This window comes from Equus przewalskii, chromosome 25 (assembly GCF_037783145.1).
Source record: "Equus przewalskii isolate Varuska chromosome 25, EquPr2, whole genome shotgun sequence".
Taxonomy (NCBI): Eukaryota; Metazoa; Chordata; class Mammalia; order Perissodactyla; family Equidae; genus Equus; species Equus przewalskii.
Genome location: NC_091855.1, coordinates 13,260,651 through 13,284,123, shown reverse-complemented (window position 1 = coordinate 13,284,123; position 23,473 = coordinate 13,260,651). Strand labels below are relative to the sequence as shown.

Here is a 23,473-nt window from a genome sequence, read left to right as displayed (position 1 = left end):
ATCATAAATGGCTGTTGGGTCTTGTCAAATGCTTTCTCTGCATCTATTAAGAAGGGAATGACTTTCTAATGGTGGAATTTCACATCAGGCTGTGAATCACCTACACCCAAACACCAATTTTATAGCTGTCTACAGCTCACACATTCTAGACATTATCTGGCCCTTCTGAGAGAGTCAGGGACCCTTCCATATCAGCCTTGGCCCTGAGAGGGAGAGGAGAGGAGTCAGCCTGGAAGAGCTAGAGAAATTCCTTGGTCCTGAGCTTTCTTCCCTTTTCTGCTCCCTTCCCCCAGTTTCAGCTATTTACCATGTCTGTGTGCTTCCTCTGTCTCCATCCACTTCCCTGTGGTGGAGTTGGACTTATGTCAGCGTGGTTCCCTAGTGGGCTGGTGGCTCAGCCACCACAGTTGGAAGAGTGACTCATGCCCCAGGGCCAGTGCGTCAGGCTTGCGGTGGACTGGACCAGGGGCTTCCCCAGGGTAGGACGGAGGTTCTGAGTATGCCGGGAGAGAGGACCAATCTTTCCCTTTTCCAATTCCACAACCTCATTCAGGAACCCTGCTTTCTAAAGTCAATGCCACCTCTTTTAGGCTTCAGAAGGTTGTGTCTGGGTGAGACCAAAACAGCCCTATGCCAACTGCCTGCTCCCCTGGCATCTGGATGGAAGAAGGAGATGACAGACCATAACTGAGCCAAAGAGGCTAAGAATGTCCCATTCTATCCTCTCCTGTCCTGGTTTCAGAGCACAGATGATTCACTCCTCCCCTTCCCAGCTCAGGAACTGAGAAGTGCAATCGCACTGCTCTGGAGGTAAAGCCGGGCTTGTGTGACCTTGGGCAGGTTATTTAGCTGCTTTGTTTCGGTTTCCCTGGCTGGAAAAAAATGGGATAATAAACTTACCTCATGGGGTTGCTGTGCATTAAATAAAACTCGGCACCCACTACAGGCCTGGCCTCAGGAGGTGCTGAGTCTGTGTTCACTCCGAGACAGAGCTGAAGCCCCATCGCCGTTGGCTTGGCTGGGAGATCCAAACGGCAGGGAAGGCAGAAGGCTGAAGTGGGCCACTTCCCGGGCAGGGGCTCCGTGGGTTTGGGATTTGGTTCTGAAAGGCAGCCTGGGGCACCTTCTTCTGATCTTGAGCCTTCTCTTTCCCGTTAGGCATCTGGGTGGGGCTTTCCCCTTCCTGGGGAACAGTCCTGATGGGGCCCTTCACACTGCAATACAAACAATGAATAACTGACTGTGTCCTGAGCATTACTGTGTTGCCTTTTGTTTCCGGCTCCATCAGGCCTGGTAGGACATTATTCATCCTGTTATCACTTAAAATTTTGATATTTTGTTCATCATGGATTTTTTTGGCATTAATTTTGATTTTAAACAAAGACTGCATTATAATGTTATTTATCTAGATTACTGAGTTCCTTGGCATCCCCTTAAATTGTGCCCCTGATGATGGAATCTTCAGCTCTAGCTCTTTGGGGATGGAAGGGTGTATACTTGAGACAGAGGGCTTCCTGCTTCCTTAAACTTGAGACCTTCTTGCTAAAGGGAATTTTCTCTGCCCCTACCAGAGGCCAGGACAAAGTTCCTAGCCTGGTTCCACCTATCCACTCTCCCACCCTTATTTCAATGGAGTCCAGGGATCACTCCAAATCCTTGAAATCCTTTCAGCTCAGTTCAATTCCACAATTACTCAAGGGCAATATACCAAGCGCCGGGCAGGCACCTGGCTAAGCCTGCGGGTGGAGGCTGGAGGCCGAGACCGCAATAATGAGCGGCGCAGAGCGCGCTGGAGGCACTTGGCGGGGGACCCTGCAGCGTGGGAGAGAGCGGGGGGGGGGGGGGGGACTCTAAGAGTCGGCCGACTCTGTACCCCCTGAGGACTAATCACGCACCTAAGGCACCTTCGGGGGAAGCAGGTTAGAAACCCCGCCCCGGCCCGACCTCCCGCCGGGCGCCGGCGGCCGCGGCTCTGGGCGCGGGCCAGGGGGCGGCGCCGGCGGGTGGAGGCTCTTCCTGGGCGCAGCGGGCGAGGAGCGCGCGGGACGGCGGCGCGGGGACGGCGCACCTGGCGGGCCCGCAGGCTGGGCGTGGGCGGCGACATGGAGGACGGTGTGCTCAAGGAGGGCTTCCTGGTGAAGAGGGTGAGCGGCCGGATCTTCTCCGGACCCTGGCCAGGCGGCCCGGCGGGGCGGGGCGCGCGGGCGCGGCCGAGCCGGGGGGCGGTGGTTGGAGGTCAGCCTCGGAAGGGAAAGAGGGGCCGGGGCACAGGCAAGGAGGAGAATCCCGCTTGGCTAGGGCGTGTGGCTGCGGGTGGCGGCCCCGCGGTGGAGATCTTAATTAAAACAGCATTTTACAATATGAAGAGTATAGCATTTAAATATGATGTATTCAAACGACGTAAGTGTGCTCTGTAGTTCGCAGCGCCGGTCGGTGTAACGCATCATCTCCTCAATAACCCCTGAGCGGAGAGGGAGCCTGTGCTTCTTAAGCGCTTGCTGTGCCGGGGTCTCCTTTAACTCTCCTACAGCCCCGCGGGTCGGTGGGACCACGTCACCCCCTTTCTCCAAGGGGAAAACAAAGCTCAAAGAGATTCGATAGCTTGCTCAGGATCTGGGGACTAGTGGGTGATGCAGCAGGATCAAACCCGCTCAGGTTGACTCCAGACCTTTCCCTGCCCACCCGGGTGGGTACTGTTACCACGCTATTACGGATGAGGAAACTGAGGGTCAGAAAGATGAAGTAGCTTGCCCAGAGCCCCAGGGCTAGTCACGGCGGGGACTGGAACCTCCATCCTTCCTCCTTCCTATCACCCCACGTGGCCTTTCCCACTGCAAGCAAGAGTCCGGAGGAAAACGGGACACAGGGGATCAAAGGAGAAAATGAACCAAAGAGCGGTTGCAGGAGGAAGTTCGATATCTTCAAGTTCTTTGAAATTTCAACAGTGATGTTCACAGTAAAGGTTTATGCTAACTTAACAGCAGAGGGTTCAGATGCGTAAACCTGGGCATGAGCCTTTGGCTCTTCTGCTGAGCTTACAGCTTGGGAGGGGGATAGATGAAGAGGGATGAAGGGGCTCTCCCTCCCATTGCCTCCCCTGGCCGCCAGGTCAGCCCTGAAGTCTGAGATAGCTTTCAGGTCCGCAGGTAATGTAGACATGTTGTTACACATGATTTGATATAGGAGGGCCAATGTGTTGTTTGCTCAAAACTGTAAACAGGAGGCTGATGCCGGATCAAGGGTCAGACTGGAAACAAGCAGGTACGGAGTTCCACGCCCGCTTCATGCCACTGTGCTTAAAGTGATAGGCTGGTCCCTCACAGTTTGTGGCGGTGGCTGCACCTAAGAGAGACAAGCTGTGGGGGATTCCTGTGTTCTCCCTTCCTGCAGCTTGGGAGGTGAGAGCGGGAATGTGAGTTGGGAAGGGGGTTTTGGTGGGCCTTGTTGATTGTCGGGATAGCTGGGCACTGGTAGGGGCCTGTGGAGGACAGACCCCCTCAGATGGGCTCTGGTGGGCCTCCCCGTGTTCCCAGGGGTTACCTTACATGATTTCCTCCACCACATGGTGTCAGAGGAGGGCTAGAGGGAAGGAAGGACGTGAGTTCTCTTCTGGAGAACTGGGTGCCCAGGGTGCAGAGAAGTGAGGAGAGTCAACGGTCTGGCCCCAAAAGCCCACAGAAGGGGCTTGGCTGAAATACCTAAAGTTCATGCCAGCCAAACCCAAAGACCGGAGTTTGGAGCCTGACCCTGGGGAAAGCGGAAGCCACACCCTTTCCTGCAAGGAGAGGGATGTGGCCCATGCCCCTGCTAACAGTTCGCCCCTACTCATCAATCTTAACATTTTCTCTCCCCAGTATCCCCTTTCCTCCTGGGTGGCAACAGCAGCCTCTGTGTCCACTGGAGAAATCACAGGGCTGCGGCCATGGGATTCCATAGATTAGGAGAGTTTACAGCCCAGAGGTGGAGCAGGGCCTGAGCTGAAAGCCAGAGTACAGAACAGTCATTGCTGGTGTGAGTGAAGCCGAGGCAGGCAGGGGCATGATGGATTTGGCTCTTAATCCCGCCCAGACTCGAAGGAAGCAAAGCTCCAGGCAACATACAGGGCGCTCACTTGGCCTGGCTTTAAAGGGGGAAGGGCAGGGAGGGGCCAGGATCAGCATGAGGAGGACTGCTTTTCCTTTGTTTTTTAAAAATTATTTTATTGAGGTCATATTGGTTTATAACATTATGTAATTTCAGGTGTACGTTATTATTTACCAGTTTCTGTATAGACTGCATCGTGCTCACCATCAATAGTCTGGTTTTTATCTGTCACCATACATATGTGCCCCTTTACCCCTTATGCCCACCCCCCACCCCCTTCTCCTCTGGTAACCACTGAATTATTTTCTTTGTCCATGTGTTTGTTTATCTTCCACATATGAGTGAAATCATATGGTGTTTGTCTTTTTCTGTCTGGCTTATTTCTCTTAACATAATACCCTCAAGGTCTATCCATGTTGCAACTGGCACAATTTTGTCCTTTTTTATGGCTGAGTAGTATTCCATTGTATATATACATCACATCTTCTTTATCTATTCATCCCTTGATGGGCACTTGGGTTGCTTCCACGTCTTGGCTATTGTGAATAATGCTGCAGTGAACATAAGGGTGCATAAGTCTCTTTGGATTGTTAATTTCAAGTTCTTTGGATAGATACCCAGTAATGGGATGGCTGGGTCATATGGTATTTCTATTTTTAATTTTTTGAGAAATCTCCATGCTGTTTTCCATAGTGGCTGTACCAGTTTGCATTCCCACCCGCAGTGTATGAGGGTTCCTTTTCTCCACAACCTCTCCAACATTTGCTATTTTTTGTCCTGATGATTATAGCCATTCTAACAGAGGTAAGGTGATAGTTCACTGTAGCTTTGATTTGCATTTCCCTAACAATCAGTCATGTTGAACATCTTTTCATATGTCTATTGGCCATCCGTATATCTTCTTTGGAAAAATGCCTGTTCATATCCTCTGCCCATTTTTTGATTGGGTTTTTCGTTTTTTTGTTGTTGAGTTGTATGAGTTCTTTATAGATTTTGGAAATTAACCCCTTGTTGAATATATGGTTTGCAAATATTTTCTCCCAGTTGGTGTGTTGTCTTTTCGTTTTGATCCTGGTTTCCTTGGCCTTGCAGAAGCTATTTAGTCTTATGTCCCACTTGTTTATTTTTTCTTTTGTTTTGCCTAGACAAGGTATTCGAAAAAATCCTTCTAAGACCGATGTCAGAGAGTGTACTGCCTGTGTCACCTTCTAGAAGTTTTATGGTTTCAGGTCTTACCTTCAGGTCTTGATCTATTTTGAGTGAATTTTTTGTGTGTGGTGTGTTGTTGCTTTTCCTTCAAGGAGAGGCTGAGGCACTTCAGGTGTTGCTTGTACCGCTCATACCTCAAACAACACTCTTAGAAAATGACATTGCAACGTGGACACACTTTGGCCTAGAGATTTCATTTTAGGACTCTTTCCCAAGGAAATACCCTAAAAGCTTAATGAACAGAATGTCCAGTGAAAACAACTGGACACTACCTATATGTGCCTCCAAATAAACAAATGATTATGTAAATTATGGTTATGCAGATGTTACAGTGTTTGTAATATTATAACCCAAGGAGTGAAAATAGAAAAGCTATGAGTAAACAAAAAAATACACAGACTGGAAGGAGTCCTGGGGACCGGAAGCCTGAAATCGAGGTGTGGGCAGGGCCAGGCTCCCTCAGCCTGTAGCGGGAGTCTGTTCTTGCCTCTTCTAGCCTCTGGTACTTGTAGGCAGTCGGCTGGTTTTGTAGATGCAGCACTCCAGTCTCTGCCTCCATTGTCACCTGACCGTCTTCTCCCTGTGTGTCTCTGAGGGTCCAGGTTTTCCTCTTTGTATAAGGACACCAGTCATAATGGATTAGGGTGGCCCTGACCCAGTATTACTTCGTCTTAACTGGTTACGTCTGCAAAGACTTATTTCCAGATAAGATCACATTCATGGATACCAGGGGTTAGGACTTCAACATACCTTTTATGGGGATGGGGCACAATTCAACCCATAACAGATACCATCTCTGCTTCTTCAGGGTTGTAGGGTCTTGGGCAAGACCTTTCTGGGCCTCAGTGTTCTCATTTTAAAGTTAGGGAATAGACCCTTTTCAAAGGGTCCCTCCAGCTGTGGCTTCCTGTGCCTCTGAAGCCCAGCCCTGGGGTTGCCATCCCAGCTTAGGGACCGTCCCCCTCCTCCCTAAAGGGGCTCTACGAACTCTAAGCTTCTCATGGTCCCGTGGGCCTCTGGCCCCAGCCAGCCGCCTACAGGCAGGGAGCCTGGAGAGGGAGGAAAGTGCCTGCTGGAGGAGGCCTGGGTTCCTTTTCAGCTTGTGTCGCTGTGTTTGTGGCCTCTGACCCCCTTTGCCTGGTGCCTTTGGGCCAGTCCCTGTGCTGTCTGAGCGTGGTGTGGCTTGTCTGTAGAGTGGGGATCCTGGTGCTTTCTCCCCATGTTGTGGGTTACTGCAGCAGCCTCCCGCTGCGCTCACCCCTCCATTCTGACCTGCTCCATTCAGCTGTTCTGTTCGGTGTGGTCAAGGCTGTCTTTTTAACATGAGAACCTAAGCTTGTCATTCTTCTGCTTAAAAGTCTTCAAGGATTCCCCTCTGGCCACAATAAAAAGATCAAACTCTACAACACGAATTCTGAAGCCGATTGGGCCCACGTCGCTTCCTCCTGTCCTGGAACTTATCACACTGGGTGGGCTCGTTCTCTGTCTCCTCCACTGTCTTGGGTCAGAATCTGGTTCTTCTTTGTATCCCTGCTGCCGGCACAGGGCTTGGTGCGGTAGTATTTAGTCATTGATTGTTGAATGAATAGAAAAATGAGTGAATTATTTCCGTAATCATCTCATCAGGATTTTTGTTTGTTTAAATTTAAATTTATTTTCCATTATAAAAATAATACCTGCAGGTCAGCCCTGGTGGCCTAGTGGTTAAGGTCGGCATGCTCCACTTCAGCTGCCTGGGTGTGGATCCCAGGCGTGGACCTACGCCACTCGTCTGTTAGTGGCCATTCTGTGGCGTCAGCCCACATAAAAAATTTAAAAAAAAGAGGAAGATTGGCAACAGATGTTAACTCAGGGCAAATCTTCCTCGGGGAAAAAAAATACATCATATTATTAAAAAAAAAACTAGAAAAATAGTCAAGGGTGTAAAATGAAAAATAAGCTTCTATTTGTATCACCTTGTATCCAGTCTTAGTCCCTAGAGGTGATGACTATTAACATTTCTGGGGTGTCCTTCCAGAAATTTTCTAAAATAACTACTAGAATTATTTTTAGGTATTGTGTGAAGTAATGTAAGTAAAAGTGCTTTGCCCATGTCAAAGACCATTGCTGCTCTGAGGCCTGGTGGTTCAGACTGCTGGGTCTGACCTGAGGACTCCAGCGGTAGCCTCTTCTGCCATCAGTTAGGACTGGAATTCCTCCACTGCAGCCACACTGGGCGCCATATTGCTACATAGTTAGAATAGTTTGCATTTTTTTACTATCATAAGCAACAATCCTCTAAGTGTCTCAATATGTAAAAACTTTTCCACATTCTAGATTATTTACTTAGCACAGATCCCCAGAAGTAGAATTATTGGGTCAAAGAATTTGAACATTTTTATGAGGGTCATCAGCTGCTTCGAGTTTTCCACCTGCGTAGTGAATCCTTTCTCCTCACACCTCTCCCCTCTGCTATCAGTCAGGATTCTTAGTTGTTCGTGACACATTCCACTTACGTGAGTTTGGACAAAAGGGATTTCATGGAGGATAATAAATATTAAGTAACTCAGGAATATTTGGCAGGGCCGAAGAACCTGGCTGGGATGCTATACGGTCAGGGATGATGCAGCCGGACAAAAATAACCAACAGCACCACCAGATGTTTCCAGTGCAAACATCACTGTTGACACTGTTTGCCCCTTGTCCCTGATAACCCTGGGGATTGGGTGTCAGAAGAACCTGTTCTTCCATCACTGTCCTTGCCAAAAATTCCTGTTTCCCCCTGTTTGGTTGCTGCCACACCAGCATCAATGCCCCGTGCATGGGACTGGCAGCACTTGGTCACCTACTTGTTCCCTTCAGGCCAGGGATTCTGAAGAACGCAGCGTTTGGTCCAGGGAAGTGCCATTTCTCCATATGGGGTTTGTTCTGTTCAACATCGGTTGGGTACACTTTCTCCCTAACATCTCCAGCCCTCCCTCTCCTTTCCCTGTTGTTTTGGCCTGTTAGGGCTACCGTAACAAAATACCACAGACAGGATGGCTTAAACAACCTCTGTTATCTTCTCTCAGCTCTGGAGGCTGGGAGTCCAAGATGGAGACGTCGGCAAGTTTGGTTTCTTCTTCTGAAGCCTCTCTCCTCGGCTTGCACTGGCTGCTTTCTTCGTGTGCTCACACGGTCTTTCCTCTGTGCACAGGCCTCCCTGATGTCTCTCTCTGTGTCCAAATTCCCTCTTCTTGTAAGGACCCCGGTCACAGTGGATTAGGGCCCACCTACTGACCTCATTTTAGCCTGGTCACCTCGTTCAAGGCCCTGTCTCCAAATACAGTCACATTCTGAGGTAGTAGGGGGGTAGGGCTCAGAGAAAATTCATATGGGTTAGAAATTCAATAGGATTAGAAAAAATTCATGTGAATTTTTTTGGGAGGAGGACATAATTCAGCCCATAACTCCTGTGTTTGAAAGTTTGAGATTATGGTGTCCTCTCTCCTTCTCCACCTCACACCAGTGCCCAAACTGTCAGCTTAGATTGCACTCTCCCTGGACCAGCCACCTCGTGTGACAGCGATTTACTGTTCCTGCTGCTCCAGGAGCCCTCAGTAGGGGGTCATCAGGAAAGGGGACCTGAGTCTGGGCCGCGTGGAGAGCAGTAGAGAACCCCAGTTGCTGAGGAGGCAGAGCTAAATCTTTCACGTTTCTTTAAACATGTCTGCCCACGTCAAGGAAAGCTGTCAGCCGTCAGGGTACATGTGGATTCTAAGAACGGCACAGAATGAAGAGAGCAAAAATGTAAAATTCATCCTGTCTACGTGTGTCCTCTCATGTGAACAGCTTGATCACCCTGAGGTGTAACGGCATGGAGACATATTAATAAACTCTTGTCGGGTTAACTTTGTTGCCAGTTTTCTTTGTTGCCCCAGTAAATGCCGTTTGGGCACAGGCGACTCTTTCTACAGCTTCTGGTTCCCGGACAGCACTCAGTACACGCTGGGCGTGGACTAGAATCACAGCCCCACTGATGTGAGAACTGAAGTGTCTTTGAAATGAGTAAGTGCGAGGTGAGGAATGAGGGACTCCAGGAAATGGTCTCTGATTCAGATAAAGCGCGTCCCTCTTGGTTAGAGTCTAACCCTAATTGGGCTCTGCTCTGGAAATATTCCAAGAAAGTTGCTTTCATGAATGTGTACTCAACCCATTCCTTTCGGATTCCTCAGCAGACGTTCCCCGATCTGTTGGTCCGTTCTAGAAGCAGACTCTCTGCCTTTATCTGACTATCCTGTCCATTGGCTGTATGACCCACCAGAGAGCCCCCCAAACTGCCCTGTCTTTTAAGCCTGCCACACCTAGCCTGGGCTTTGGTGTCCTTACCCTGGTAGACGGTTTGAAGCTTCAACTTTACAAATAGCCCACATCCTTCGACTAGAATTATTCTTTCTAGCAATATATCCCAAGGGAAAAAAAATCAGAGATGCAAATTAAAGTTTATGTGCACAGATATTCATTGCAGAATTGTTTATCATAGTGAAAAAGATCAAACCTCAGTTACAAACACGGGAGAGTGACAGGCAAATGATGCATCCACTTAGGGGTCTTAAAAAATATGTTTTAGGGGCCAGCCGGGTGGTGCAGTGGTTAGATTTGTACTCTCCGCTTTGGGGGCCTGGGGTTTACTAGTTTGGATCCTAGGCGTGGACCTAGCCAAGGTCCACTGCTGGCTAGCACCGCTCATCAAGCCATGCTCTGGCGGCATCCCACATACAAAGTAGAGGAAGATTGGCATGGATGTTAGCTCAGGGTCAGTCTTCCTCACACACACACAAAATTTACTCGTAAACGGTTCTGTAAAAAAAGTTCTTTATTCTTCAACTTTTCTCTGAAATTATTTCAAAATTTAAAAACAAGTGTTAGGCTAAAAGAAAAAGAAAAAACTCTCCGCCTTGTTGGAGAGTCGATTCCACAGCACAGTCTGGCTCCCTGTGCCAGGGGACACCTTTCCCTGAACATAATGTTGTCCTCTCGGCCAGCTCATAGCAAGGCTCTCCTGTCTGTCCTCAGGGTCACATTGTCCACAACTGGAAGGTGCGATGGTTCATCCTCCGGCAGAACACGCTGCTGTACTACAAGCTGGAGGGGGGTCGGAAAGTGACCCCTCCCAAGGGCCGGATCGTTCTGGATGGCTGTACCATCACCTGCCCCTGCCTGGAGTATGAAAACCGTCCGGTAGGTGAAGGCCCTGCCTCTCAGACCCTCCCACCTCCGGCCTCTGGTGAAGATGGTGTGGGTAATGGGCAGAGCTGAGTTATCAGTGAGAAACCTACATTCAAATCCTGGCTGCACCACGTACCAGGCACGGGACCTCGGGCAAGGAATTGAGGCTCTCTGCACCTGAGTTCCTTGTCTGTAAAATGAGACAAAATAATGACCTCTGATTATCTCTCGTGGTTGTGATGAGGATCATGAAGGTAATGGTCTGTCAAAACCTTTTGTAGGCGAGGAGGTACTTCACAAATGTGAATAATTGCTGCTATTTTGGGGTTCAGTATGATGGTTTTCATCCCTTAAGGGGTGCACGTTCCAAACAGGCTCAACCAAACCATCAAAAAAGTATCTGAATCAATCATTTATTGAGGGCCCATTATGTGCCAAGAAATTTCCTAGACTTGGAGGAGTCAAGGAAGAAAATGGTAAGATCACTGCTTTTTTTTTTTGAGGAAAATTGGCCCTGTGTCAATCTTCCTTTATTTTGTATGTGGACGCCACCACAGCATGGCTTGATGAGCAGTGCCTCGGTTTGCACCCAGGATTTGAACCTGCAAAGCCTGGGCTGCCAAAGTGGAGCGCACGAACTTAACCACTTGGCCACCAGGCCAGCCCCAGGATCGCTTCTTTTTAAGTTAGTAATTTTATCATGAAAGCAAGTGGTTAACTGAAAAACATTCAGAGTCCCAAATGATGGTAGAAACGTCATTGGCTGTAGAGAACATTGCACGCCTGAGGAGGAGGACGTCTGTATAGATTGTCTGAGTCAGGTACAGGCGTTGAGAGGAATAGTGATTTGGGCAAAGATCTGAAAGAGGAGAGAGGCAGATGTTCTGGGCAGGGGGAAGGGCTTGGGTAAAAGTCAGGCTGGAGATAGGGATAGATCTGGAGATGAGGACGGCCAGTGCGGCCCAAGGGGAGCGTTCGCTGAGAGAGCAGTGGGAGAGTGCCCAGGGCCAGATGGAGGGAATGGGGAGCCATTGAAGGTTTTGAGTGAATGGACTGATAGAAACTCTCTTAGGAAGACTAAAATGAGGAACTAAGCTCAGTTCCTGATACGATTGCTAGGTCCATTATGAGGGGATCTTACCATTTTCTTCTTTCTTATCATGTTTTTCTTTTTTGATTCTTCCAGACCAGTTGACGAAACTTCTAAGAAAATGTTCATGATGGTCAATTCTGGGTGGTGGGTTTACTGGTGTTTGTTATGCTAACCTCTGTACCCTTCTGTACTTTAAAATTTTTCTTAAATAAAAAACCAAAATGAGCTATTAAAATAATCAGGCATGAAATAAGGCAAAAAGAAGGGATAAATAGGAGAAAACATTATTGAAGGAAATATCAATAGGACGTGGTTGACTGGATGTTGAGGGCAAGGGAGAGGGAAGCATCGAATGTCATTCCAGGCCAGGAGGCTGAGAAAATGAAACATCTGAATTTCATTCAGACATTTGAAATGAAATTTGAAACGAAAATGAAATGAAATTCTAGAATTTGCACTGCAAACCTGGAGCTGCCGCTGGTTAAAAGAGAGGAGTCAGGTGGGGGTGGCTCTCTGTCGGAGTGGGGTGGGGCCGCTGAACCCGGGAGAAGCCTGGGTCTGCGTCTTCTTCTTTCTGGCATCGTAAGACCCAACACAACGTCTAGGCCCATCGTAGATGCTTAGTGAAAGTTTGTTGAATAAATGCTGAACAAAGAGGAAATATTTGCAGATGAGTGAGAGCATTTTAAGAGGAAAACCTAGTCTTTAAGTGAATTTAAGACTTTAGGTCTCAATGAATTAAATCCTGGAATTTGTAAGTTAACTTGTTCACCAGATGCCCCTTAGTTATGTTTAAGGCTCAGTGGAGCGCAGAAGGGCTGGTTGAATGGTCTGGTGATAGGAAAACTTTGTTCAAAGTTTCAAAAAAAGGAAAAAAGTTAAATTTGCTGACTGGAGTTGTGAACTTCGTGTTAATTCTACATAAAATTCTCAAACACGTTGTTGTCTGCCTGGTTCACGAGTGCTTGAGCTGGAAGAGGCCGAGAGGAGCCAGCACTTCACTAAGAACAAGTTATAAAGTATATTATATATGTGTCTGTACATATATACTTTTTATTAGGGAGGCTATAAAAGAGTGTGTCTGGATTTCACGTGGAATTTTATAGCCTCTCCTGAAGTTCTTCCGTTCAAATGGTGCACTGCAGACGGCCGGTGCAGCCACGGGGAACTGCTCGCACTCGCTCTCCCACGGCACTGCTGAGTGAGTCAGTGTTAACCTGGAGGGACAGCTTCACGGTGTTCTTTGGGACTGTGAGCCAGCCTTGTCTTAGCCACCATTTTCGCTGTTAGTTTAGGTGAGGGATGTTGATTAAGTTTGCAAGCAAAGCATGTTGGGAGCTAATACATCAGAAAACAGAATCAGAATGAAATAGAAGGCTTCTGTTTTCCAGCAGAAGTGCTAGACCCAGTCTACTCAGATGACATTCAATAGGGTCAGCATGCAAAATCCCACAATGGTCCAGAAAAACCCTAAATGCACATTTAAAGGATGGAGGAGATGGGACTGGCCTGGTGGCGTAGTGGTTAAGTTTGCATACTCTGCTTCAGTTCTCGGGTTTGGATTCTGGGCGTGGACCTACATGCCACTCATCAAGCCATGCTGTGGCAGTGTCCTGCGTATAAAATAGAGGAAGATTGGCACAGATGTTAGCTCAGCAACAATCTTCCTCAAGCAAAAAGAGGAAGATTGGCAACAGATATTAGCTTAGGGCCAATCTTCCTCACCAAAAAAAAAAAAAGTTGATGGAGGAGATGTGGCCTACAAGAAAGACTCCTAGTTGACTGGGTGGAGTATGAGTCCACAGTGACCTGTCACTGCCCACAGCTAATATGACCTCAGGGCTGTGTTGGCCCATGCTGCCCTGCACCCCTCAAACCTTTCCTGGAGCAGTGTGTTCCATTCCATTCTCATATTTTATGAGAATGTTGACCAACTGCAGAACATTTAGCAGAGCGTGAACTGGTTGAGGAATGTGTGAAAGACTCGGGGATGCTTAGACCTGAGAAAAGAGGGTCAAAGGGGGAATGCACAACAGTTCCTTCTCATACCTCAGATGGAGAAAGTGGGCTTCCTTAATGTCCCCAAGCATCTGTAGCTAAGTGGCAGAGTTGGGATTTGCATCCAGATCGGTCTGACTTGAAAGCCTGTGCATTTCCCACTTCAGTGCAGGGGCTGTCATGGGAGGTGAGATTAACCTATGTGCTTCTAGAAGGCGGAATCAGAAGCAGGGAGGCAGAGTACCCAGGAAGCAGTCCCTATGCTATGCACTCTGTCCAAAAGAGGAAGGCTGCCTTCTGAGGCTGTGAGCTCCCTGTCACTAGAGGGGTACAAGCGAATCTTTAAAGACCTCCTGCTGGGGTGCAGGGGAGGGGTCTGGCATTTGCCAGTCACTGGACCGTACGGTTTCCTAGATTCACTCGGCCTCATTGTTTTTGCTGCCCGACCTGCTCGGCCTCTAAGTGCTGGTCTGACTGGCCGTCTCTTCCCACAGCTCCTCATTAAGCTGAAGACTCGAACATCCACGGAGTACTTCCTGGAGGCCTGTTCTCGAGAGGAGAGGGACGCCTGGGCCTTTGAGATAACAGGGGCTATTCACGCTGGGCAGCCAGGGAAGGTCCAGCAACTGCACATATTGAAAAACTCCTTCAAGCTGCCCCCTCACATCAGCCTGCAGTAAGTGCCTGGCCCCGCCCCTCACCCTGCTCGGCTTTGCTGCCGCCTCTTCTGTCTGTGCGCAGTGAGAGGGGGCTCTGTTGTTGCTACACAGGCCTGGTTTGTACCACCGTTGTGCTTCAGGGCCTTTCCCTGTCCTCTGTCATCTTTATATCATTTTCTCTGCCTGGGAATGGCCCTACCTACCCACCCTGCTCCTCTGTAAGCTCTTGGGGCCTCAACTACTCCTGCCCCCCTCAATGTCTTGATACCCTCCCTCCAGTTTCAGCCAGGATGTTCAGGGCTCTGTTGCAGCTTCCCAGGAATCTCCAAATCATTGGTCTTGCTCGCAGCCTGATGGCCAGAATGATGTGTTCTGGTAGCAGTTGTGTTCTTGTTCTGTGGGGTTCCTCATTCATTCATTCATTCAAGAAACAGTTATGAGCCAGGCTTCCTCAGCAAAAAGAGGAGGATTGGCAGCAGATGTTAGCTCAGGGCTAATCTTCCTCAAAAAAAAAATAAATAAATAAGTAAATAAAAATTAAAAAAAAAAAGAAACAGTTATGAGTGCTTACTGCATGCCTTACACTGCACTAGATGCTCAGGAGATGCAAATGGGAATAAACAAAGTCTCATCTCAGGCTGTCCAGCCCAAGTGTATAAATAGAAAATGAGAAAAGATCTTCCATTGGTGGCAGGAATCGTCCCACAAAACAGGAGGAAAACAGGTCAGTGGTGGAGGCGGTACTGTGAAGCAGGGATGTGTGATCGGAGTTCCCGTGGAAACTTACAACAGCCCACGCAGGAAACACCCCTGACCTCTCAGGCAGCAGAACTGGGATACCTGTCAAAGATGCTGTATGAGTCCCTCCCTGGGCTCACAAAAACCTGCACACCAGGCCCTAAGATCTTGATTGTGTGTCTATGTGTATATGGAGCTGCTAAACCATGGCTAGGACTGAGGAGCAGCGGCCGATGAGAATGGATTCAAGTGATGGGTGACTTTGAGAAGTGGCTGGAGGAGTTGGGACTCAATGCTGTAGCTCACAGAGAATCGTTACTGTACATTCTTTTGTTTGTAAATTAAAAGTCACAGCTCTTTAGTTTTTCTACAAAAGTAGTACCTGTCTAGTATAGAAATATTAGAACATTTATGAGCAACAAGAAAAGACACATCCTAAAACCCTACCTCTCAAATACTGGTGCATAATGGAATACCCCTGTTTCTTTGTGACCTGTAGCCTACGGTTTGCCACTTGCTTTGTACCCTTAGCAGCGATTCTTGGACCCTCCTTCATATCTGTCAGTGTGATGAGGGTCCCCCTCCTTTGCCTTCCTCCCGTGTAGTTGCATTGTGGACAAGATGCACAACAGTAGCAGCGGAATCCGGTCAAGCCCAAACATGGAGCAGGGAAGCACCTACAAAAAGACCTTCATAGGTGAGCCTCCTCTGGGGCCGGGCCGTGGAAGCCTGGGGCATGGTGATCCAGGACTCAGCTGTGCTAGACCAGCCTGTGTTGAGGCCAGAGCTGCCTGCCGGCCAGCAGGCTGGCCTGAGATGGCCAAACTCTGTGCAGCAGGTGTGCCCTTCGGTCTACTCTTGGGTAGAGCCTCAAGGCTGCCCAGGAGGTCAAAGTGAATGAGGTCACAGCTGAGCACCCCCAAGGAGGCTGACCTGTAGTTTATTGTCTGACTGGTGCTGCCCTTGCCCGGATGCAGGCTCCTCCATGGTGGACTGGCTCATCTCCAACAGTTTTGCAGCTAACCGTCTGGAGGCTGTGACCCTGGCCTCTGTGCTCATGGAAGAGAACTTCCTAAGGCCGGTAGGCGCCCGAAGCATGGGAGCCATCCGCTCAGGGGATCTGGCCGAGCAGTTCCTGGATGACTCCACAGCCCTGTATACTTTTGTAAGTTGGGGAGTGTGTTCCTCTTGTACCAGGGCAGAGGGAAGAAAGAGGCAACAGATTGGGAGCCAGGTGGCCACAGTCGTGGGTGAGAGGCCTAGGGTTTGGGGGAGTGGGGTTTCTCTATTGAGGAATTCTCTGTGCCCTATGGTAGCCCCCACAGCCTGGAACGGGGACTTTTCTGTAACAGAGTCCTTCCCACTAGGCTGAGAGCTACAAGAAGAAGATAAGCCCCAAGGAAGAAATCAGTCTCAGCACCATGGAGCTAAGTGGCACAGTGGTCAAACAAGGCTATCTGGCCAAGCAGGTATGGCTGCCTTGGAGCAGGGAGGAGATGGATGGTTCCCAGACTGCGGGGAGGCAGGAACGCCCCTAAAGTGGGGGAGAGCTGGGACTGCTAGAGGGCACTGCTTATTAGCAGAATCTGCTGAAGCAGGAGCCCAGCAACAGCTGCAGGGTGCAAGTCAGGGGGCGTGCACATGTCCACTGTGCACGCACAAGTCCCAGACATGTGTTCAGGGAAAAGGTACACACAAGTAATTATCACAACATTAAAAACAACATCACTGCCTAGTTCACATATTTGTCTGGAGGGGTATTGCCAGCTGGGTGGGTGTTCTGCCTTTGCTGGCCTTCTGCTCCCTGAGGCTTCCTGAGGTCTCTGCCTTCTTTTGTGTGACTCTGTACACCCTCTTGATACACTTTCCGAACAAAAAATAGGTATTTTCTCCACCTACTTCAGTAGGTTGAAGATGAAATTCTGCAGTGTAGTTTCAGTACTTAAAAACTGTGGCCATGGAACCGGCCCAGTGGTTAAGCGTGCATGTTCTGCTTCGGTGGCCTGGGGTTCACTGGTTCGGATGCCAGGTGCAGACATGGCACCCCTCATCAAGCCATGCTGTGGTAGGCGTCCCACATATAAAGTAGAGGAAGATGGGCACGGGTGTTAGCTCAGGGCCAGTCTTCCTCAGCAAAAAGAGGAGGATTGGCTGCAGATGTTAGCTCAGGCCTAATCTTCCTCCAAAAAAAAAAAAATAACTGTGGCCACTGCTCCTACCCGCGTTTGGGAGAGCAGCCAGGTCACAGTCACACCTGCGGCATTTCCACCTGTGCCTAACAGAAAGGCTGTTCTGTGAACAAGATCACCGAGTCCCAGCACATGGAGAGTAAGCAGACCTTCTGCACACTCCTCGTGTTTGTGTGCATCTCACACATTGTGTGAATGCGTCTGTGCAACAGACACTGCTTGGCGCCATTCCCCACTGCTTGGCGCCATTCCCATTGTCACTGGGAGCACGTGCTGTCCTTGTCATCTGCTTCTTGCATATCAGGATCTCCATCTGCTCTTAGATTATTCACCATCCACGCAACTGCCTGCCTATCCCAAGGGCCTGGCTTCTGCTGGGCCCCCTGGGAGTCTAGTGAGGGGAGGTGGTGAGGCCCCCGGAAGGGCGCAAGGGCGTGTGGGGGGGACTCTGGGCTTCCAGACTAGAGAGCTGAGGAAGCTTTGTGATCTAGGGGGTGGAGCCAAAGAGAGTCACACACACATTGATATCTTACACATTTAGGTTTTAATTGATCATGTAATTGATCATTTCTTACTCTTTTTCTGATGCAGAACTTTTTAAAGTGGTTTTTACTGTATATGTGTGCACATATATACATGCAGCTGTAGGTTTGGTTTGGGATTAAGTTGACACTTAAAAGTTGGTGCCCTTGGGTTCAAGTTTGCCTGTGAGCCCTCAGTCTAGTTGACACCTGCTGCCTCCCTGTCCTCCTTGTGCCCTGAGTGGTATCTGGGTAATGCTCCCCCTTTCCTTCAGCACTGACCCTCTGAGGCTCTGTCAACTCAACTAAATGTGACGCTGCTTTTGCTAAAGTGTCACTGAGCACTGGGAAGTCCATGCAATCCTTGGTCTTCCGCAAACTCTTTTTAGCAGTAGTCCCATTGGCGCAGCCTGGCTTGGAGGTTTGGCACTAGATTCGTGGAAGTGGGAGGAATTACTCAGAGCCTCACCAGTGAACCTTGAACCCTTCCTTTGCCTCAGGGGCACAAGAGGAAAAACTGGAAGGTGCGGCGCTTTGTTCTGAGAAAGGAGCCGGCTTTCCTGCATTACTACGACCCTTCCAAGGTGAGTGAGGGCTCACTCGGGACCCCGTGTGATGCTTGCAGACATTGCTCTCCGAGCATAGCAGGCAGCTGGCTCCTCTTCCTTCCTTCCTCTAAGCATCCCTACCATGACTTCCGCTGCACTGGGCCTTCCTTTCCACAGTCCAAGCTACTCCTAACAGTCTGATCACTCTTCTCTTCTCAGTAGTTTCTTTGATGCCTCGCCCGCCACTTCCCATGGGAGGGGATCTTCATTATTTTGAGAGGGAAGGCATCTTTTAGGTTCTCCAAAGCTTACTGGGTGGCTAGGGAGGATGAGGTGGGCTGATAAAGGGACTCCTAACTGGTGATTCCCAGCCATTTCATCTTTTTCTGTCCAAAGAGCCCATGAATTCTGCCCCCTCAACCTCGTCACCACTGATGTTTTCAAAGTTTCTTTTACCATATAATATTTAAGCCATAATTTCTCACTTTTTTCCCCTAATTGATCAAAGAATTGCTGTTCTGAGTTTCAGATAAGTATTACTGCATGCTGAGTTGATCTAATTCCAGTCAAAAGAAAAGAAAAATGGCCTTTTAGTTAGCCTCTTCAGCCTTGTCTTGGCAGATATATGATTTTCATTCATTGTTTTGAAATAGTGGAGAGTGGGCAGTTCCTCCCTCACTGAGCTTCAGTCGAGAACTCCCTCCAGGGGCTGCCCCATGGCCAGGCGGTGCCCCATGGCCAGGCGGTTACCTTTGCGCGCTGCGCTTTGGTAGCCGGGGTTTGCTAGATTGGATCCTGGGTGTGGACCTAGCACGACTCATCAAGCCATGCTGAGGTGGTATCCCACATAGCAGAGCTTGAAGGGCCTACAACTAGAATATATGTACTGGGGGACTTTGGGGAGAAGAAGAGAGGAAAAAGATTGGCAACAGATGTTAGCTCAGGGCCAAGCTTTAAAAAAAAACTCCCTTCCTAAACCAGGAGCCGGTGAAGGAGTGTGAGGAGCACCCTGGGATCAAGACAGAGCACAGGGAGGGCCAAAGCCAGGGAGGGGTGTGGCGCTGCTGCTGCTGGCTGTGAAATGAAGAAGCCCAACCCACCTTACTGGTACATATAACTTGACCATGTGATGTCCAAGTTCAACCTCATCTTCTATTACAAAAGACTCTCTCGCTGACTTCTTTAGCTGGCCTGAGGCTGGTTATAGGCGAGAGTGCAACTCCTCCCTTTGTGCATCTGTGCAGTTCCTAATCAGGTCCCCTCTCCTCTGCAGGAAGAGAACCGGCCAGTGGGTGGGTTTTCTCTCCGTGGTTCACTGGTGTCTGCTCTGGAGGATAATGGCGTTCCCACTGGTAAGGTGCAACTTTGGCCCTGGCCCGAAGATCTCAGAGGCCTCCCTCCCACCCTCTCAGTAATGGTCTGCCGATGAAGGACTGAGCTGTGGGAGCTGTGTAGGTCTTTCTCAGTGAGACCATGAATGGTGTGAGTTTTGAAGCCAGTTTCAGAATTAGAGAAAAGGGCATATGGGGTGTTCTTAGTGTTTTAACAATACAACTAAATAATCCTTGTCTTTAACATTTTCCCCTCAGTTTCTGTGCTCACTGGCCCATAAGCTTCCATTTGAGAATAATAGCTTACACAGTGCTTAAGGGTTAACAACACATTTGATATCCATTATCACACTAATTTCACATTAGCTAGCTAATATAGGAAGATAGTATTATTCCCATTTTTATGGATGTGGAAATTGAGGTTCAGAGAAGTTAAACAATTTAGTCAAATCCCAAATCTGTGCCTGCTTGTTAACATAAACATATTGGATTCTTTCATGTGAAATTGTAATCTATGGTTAGCATAGGGGGCTGGCCAAGAGGGCTTCCAAGTGTGTCCACATGTACCACTGGCATGCCTTAAGGCACAGGCAAGGGGGAGGGAATGGAAGAGAGGAAGAGGAAAGCATGCATCTGGTGGGATTCCCTAACCATATACATTTGTATTTAAGAAATGCTTCATTATGTGTGTCTTTTCTGTGTCTTGGTCGACTTTCAGCTGCTTGCAGCTGAAAGCAGACATGGATACTCACTATTTTTTTCTGCCTAGGAGTCAAAGGGAATGTCCAGGGAAATCTCTTCAAAGTGATTACTAAGGATGACATACACTATTACATCCAGGCCAGCAGCAAGGCTGAGCGAGCTGAGTGGATTGAAGCTATCAAAAAGCTAACGTGATAAGGACCTGAGGAAACGGGACCAGGATTCCTCCCTCCTACAGGATACAGGCAGGATGTCCTGGAGAATGGGGATGTGTTAAGACCTTTAACTTCTTTGTGTGTTTTGTACTGCTATGGAGTGAGATGGGCGAAGAGGTCCTTAGATGGCAGTGGTGCTATTTCCTTCCCCACCTTCATGTTAACAACCTGGAAATGCTAGAACAGGCATTAGGCATCAGCATCTTGACTTTGGCCCATCAGCACAGCCAGCCATTCCTAGGGCACCAAAGTTTCCCTTGTTGTAACACTAACTGGACATGTTGTAAACTAAATAAAACGCTAGTCTCACGGCAGCTCTGAAATGCTGTTAACAATTCTTACCTCCTCCTTTGGAATTAATAAAAATTGACATTTGTTTCTATTAGAATTCCTGTGCAAAGTTGTATAGTTTTCAAAGGTTTCCCATGCTTGAGGCTATATGAATTATTATGCAAGCTGAGTATGAAAACATCTCAAGTGATCTGTGTCACTAAGACATGCTTCATCTTAAAGTGAGGATGGTGGCAAAACTTTGGCTCAACATTCAGAGAATACTGTTTTGCTTTGAAAAGTAAGTCTGCATAAGTATTATATTGCAGAAAAGAAATCATGGACTCAGTTGGAAAGATCAGTCACACATGGAAAAAGAAGGTAAAATGACAGCTTTTCTATGAAAAATGGCATTTGGAAAGAGATGCAGAGCAGGAGCTGCTAGAGGACAGGAGCAGGAACTCTCTAGACAGAGAAAGATGTAAATGGGAAAAGAATTAAATCAAGGCATGAAATTTTGGTTTTAAAGTGAACAGTAACTGAGACAAATAAGTACCAAGAGGCTTCACCAGTTAGGAGGTTAATCTGAAGTAGTGAAAAGTCTGTATCATACAAATCTTTAAAAATATTTTTATTACTTTCAAGTTTATACAGTAATCTGGCACAAGCTACTCCCAGCATTCTTGCCAAGTACTTAGACTGCCTTTAATGAATAGATATGTAACTTACACTTAAGGGGAGTAGATACTTCCAAAGTACGTAAGTAAAAATTTGTCCTCTTAAATAGTTTGAACTGTCTCCTCTTAATCTTGTTTAGAATACCTGCCCTGAATGATCAGGAATTCCAAGTTAATGAGGTTTTACTTTATTCCTTACACTGTAAGAGACTGCCTTTTAAAGCACCATTTTCCATTTGGCATTTCACCAAGGTCTAATGTCCCTGGAATTAGTTTCTTTATTGCTTTTTAAATTATCAACAGGTGTTTTTTGGAATTAAACTGTTATTTGGTTTGATGGCTTCTTGACTCCAAATTGGCACAACTGCATCTACTCTGTATAGGAGACGTCAGAATCTTCACGCATTGAAAAGTAAATGACCATCAGCTTGAGGCAAATCAGGGAACAACTCTCACCAAGATACTAGCACCTGAATTTTTAAAAATCCTGAACCATTTTCATTTAATTGTCCTTGATGTAAAGGTAGGGAGCTAGGTCAAGAATGTCTGGAAGCACGGCAACTGTCACAACTGTACTGCTCAGCATGATGTAGTGCTGAGCCCATCTCTGTAGGTTCCCACTCAATGGCTGAACATTATCCACCTAAGTACTGGTTTGTCCTGTTTTCCTATAAAACATGAAAAAGTTTGAATGTTTGTATTTTTTCTTGGCAATTTTTTATTTCAATTAATTTATGCATAAATGAGAACCAAACTATTGCTAATCTTCAGTTATATGAGTTGATAACCACTTGACCTCAAAAGCAGAATGGGGAATAGACGAAATTAATTTTTAATGAAGAAGCTTTTTAGGGAGAGAGTCAAGATTTGGATAAGCTGGTCAGTTGTCTTAGTCAATCTGTCCTTCGAGTTATTTGGAACTGGGTGTGTATCCTGTCCCCATAGTGGAAAGGGATACTTTTAGGTCAGCAGGATATATTTATACTTTGAGTTAGTTTTCTCTTTTATGGTGTCAGTGAGGTATTGATCTCTTCTCTGGCAAGGGTCATAAATTTGTAAAATTGTTATGGAATTGAGCAAAAGGCCTGCATGGGATAAAACCACTCACCACAGAGGCCACCTTATTTCTCAACAGTTATGGCTTCTGAAGTATTAAAAAATTCAGTAAAAATTCAATTCCCCTGCCTACAGCAAACATTTAAGGAACACCTTTCTATTTCAATGACATTCTTGATGCTGCAAGCTTTACAGACTTCTTTTTTGACTCCTCAAAAAGACAGTGGTGGAAATTATGTGCCAGTTTTGAGCACATCTGGATTATCCTCTAAATATTCCCAGTGCAGCATGCTAGCTAGCAATCACAACTCCCTTGTGGAAATGGCCATATGAAATTAGACTTCTGGATTTAAAAAGCTTGTAGTCTGCTAAATTAGACAAAGGGACAAACTTTCACAAATGGCCAAACTGTCTCACCAACACACTCTGCTGTTTTTCAGTCCCTTTAATATTGAGTCTAGTCCTGGATTGACCAGCATGGGTTAGGTTTATCTTCTAAGTATTTAAATAGCTATTCTTAGGAATAATTAATAAAATTAATATATTTAAAACCTCAAGTATCTTGAGATTAAATCTATGAGGCAGACCAAAGTAACTCAAGACTTTCTACACCCTGGCTACTGTAGCTATAACTTCAAACCATATGTTATCTATGAAATTTATTCACCTTTATATTTATGATTTATCTTTAAATTTATATACCTTTAAAATAATTAGTTCTTAAAGATAAAAATGATGGAAACATGTAGAAATATTGTTGTAATTGTGTTCAAACATCCCTATTCTGTTATAAAGAGAACTGAAGTTCTCGGTGGCACCTAGTGAATATTTTAATGGGAAAAAAATCAAAAGCTGTGCGATGATACTCAAAATAACTAAATTAGAGAAGCAGCATTTAAGGAAAAAACCATACTTTACCACCCTGAATTACAAACTCAAGGCAAGCAGCTTAGTGCACCAACAATGCAGTGTGATAAACTCTCCCTCATACCACATG

General features: G+C 47.3%; 1 protein-coding gene across 3 annotated transcripts; it reads left to right on the top strand.

The window, feature by feature from the left end:
* The first annotated feature begins 1,979 nt into the window (after positions 1 to 1,979).
* Positions 1,980 to 20,861, top strand: PLEK2 (pleckstrin 2). 3 transcript variants are annotated; one of them, XR_011532973.1, is made up of 10 exons: positions 1,987 to 2,144; positions 10,327 to 10,491; positions 14,065 to 14,246; positions 15,573 to 15,664; positions 15,945 to 16,132; positions 16,335 to 16,436; positions 18,178 to 18,261; positions 19,207 to 19,332; positions 19,499 to 19,577; positions 20,326 to 20,861. XR_011532973.1 is itself a non-coding variant. In XM_008537345.2 (9 exons), the coding sequence occupies exons 1-9, from the start codon at positions 2,103 to 2,105 to the stop codon at positions 20,451 to 20,453; spliced, it is 1,062 nt and encodes a 353-aa protein (XP_008535567.1). In that variant the 5' UTR covers positions 1,980 to 2,102; the 3' UTR covers positions 20,454 to 20,861. The 3 variants fall into 3 exon arrangements, 2 of the variants coding, with proteins under 2 accessions (XP_008535567.1, XP_070450185.1); XM_008537345.2 differs by lacking the exon at positions 19,207 to 19,332 and having other exon boundaries at positions 1,980 to 2,144; XM_070594084.1 differs by lacking the exons at positions 10,327 to 10,491; positions 19,207 to 19,332 and having other exon boundaries at positions 1,992 to 2,144.
* Positions 20,862 to 23,473: the final 2,612 nt, after the last annotated feature.

Bases quoted from the DNA above. Each gene is read 5' to 3' on its own strand.
- PLEK2 (XM_008537345.2), top strand. From the start codon at position 2,103: ATGGAGGACGGTGTGCTCAAGGAGGGCTTCCTGGTGAAGAGG. The intron at 10,492-14,064 runs GTAGGTGAAGGC...CTCTTCCCACAG, and splicing joins TGGAGTATGAAAACCGTCCG to CTCCTCATTAAGCTGAAGAC. The intron at 15,665-15,944 runs GTGAGCCTCCTC...GCCCGGATGCAG, and splicing joins CTACAAAAAGACCTTCATAG to GCTCCTCCATGGTGGACTGG.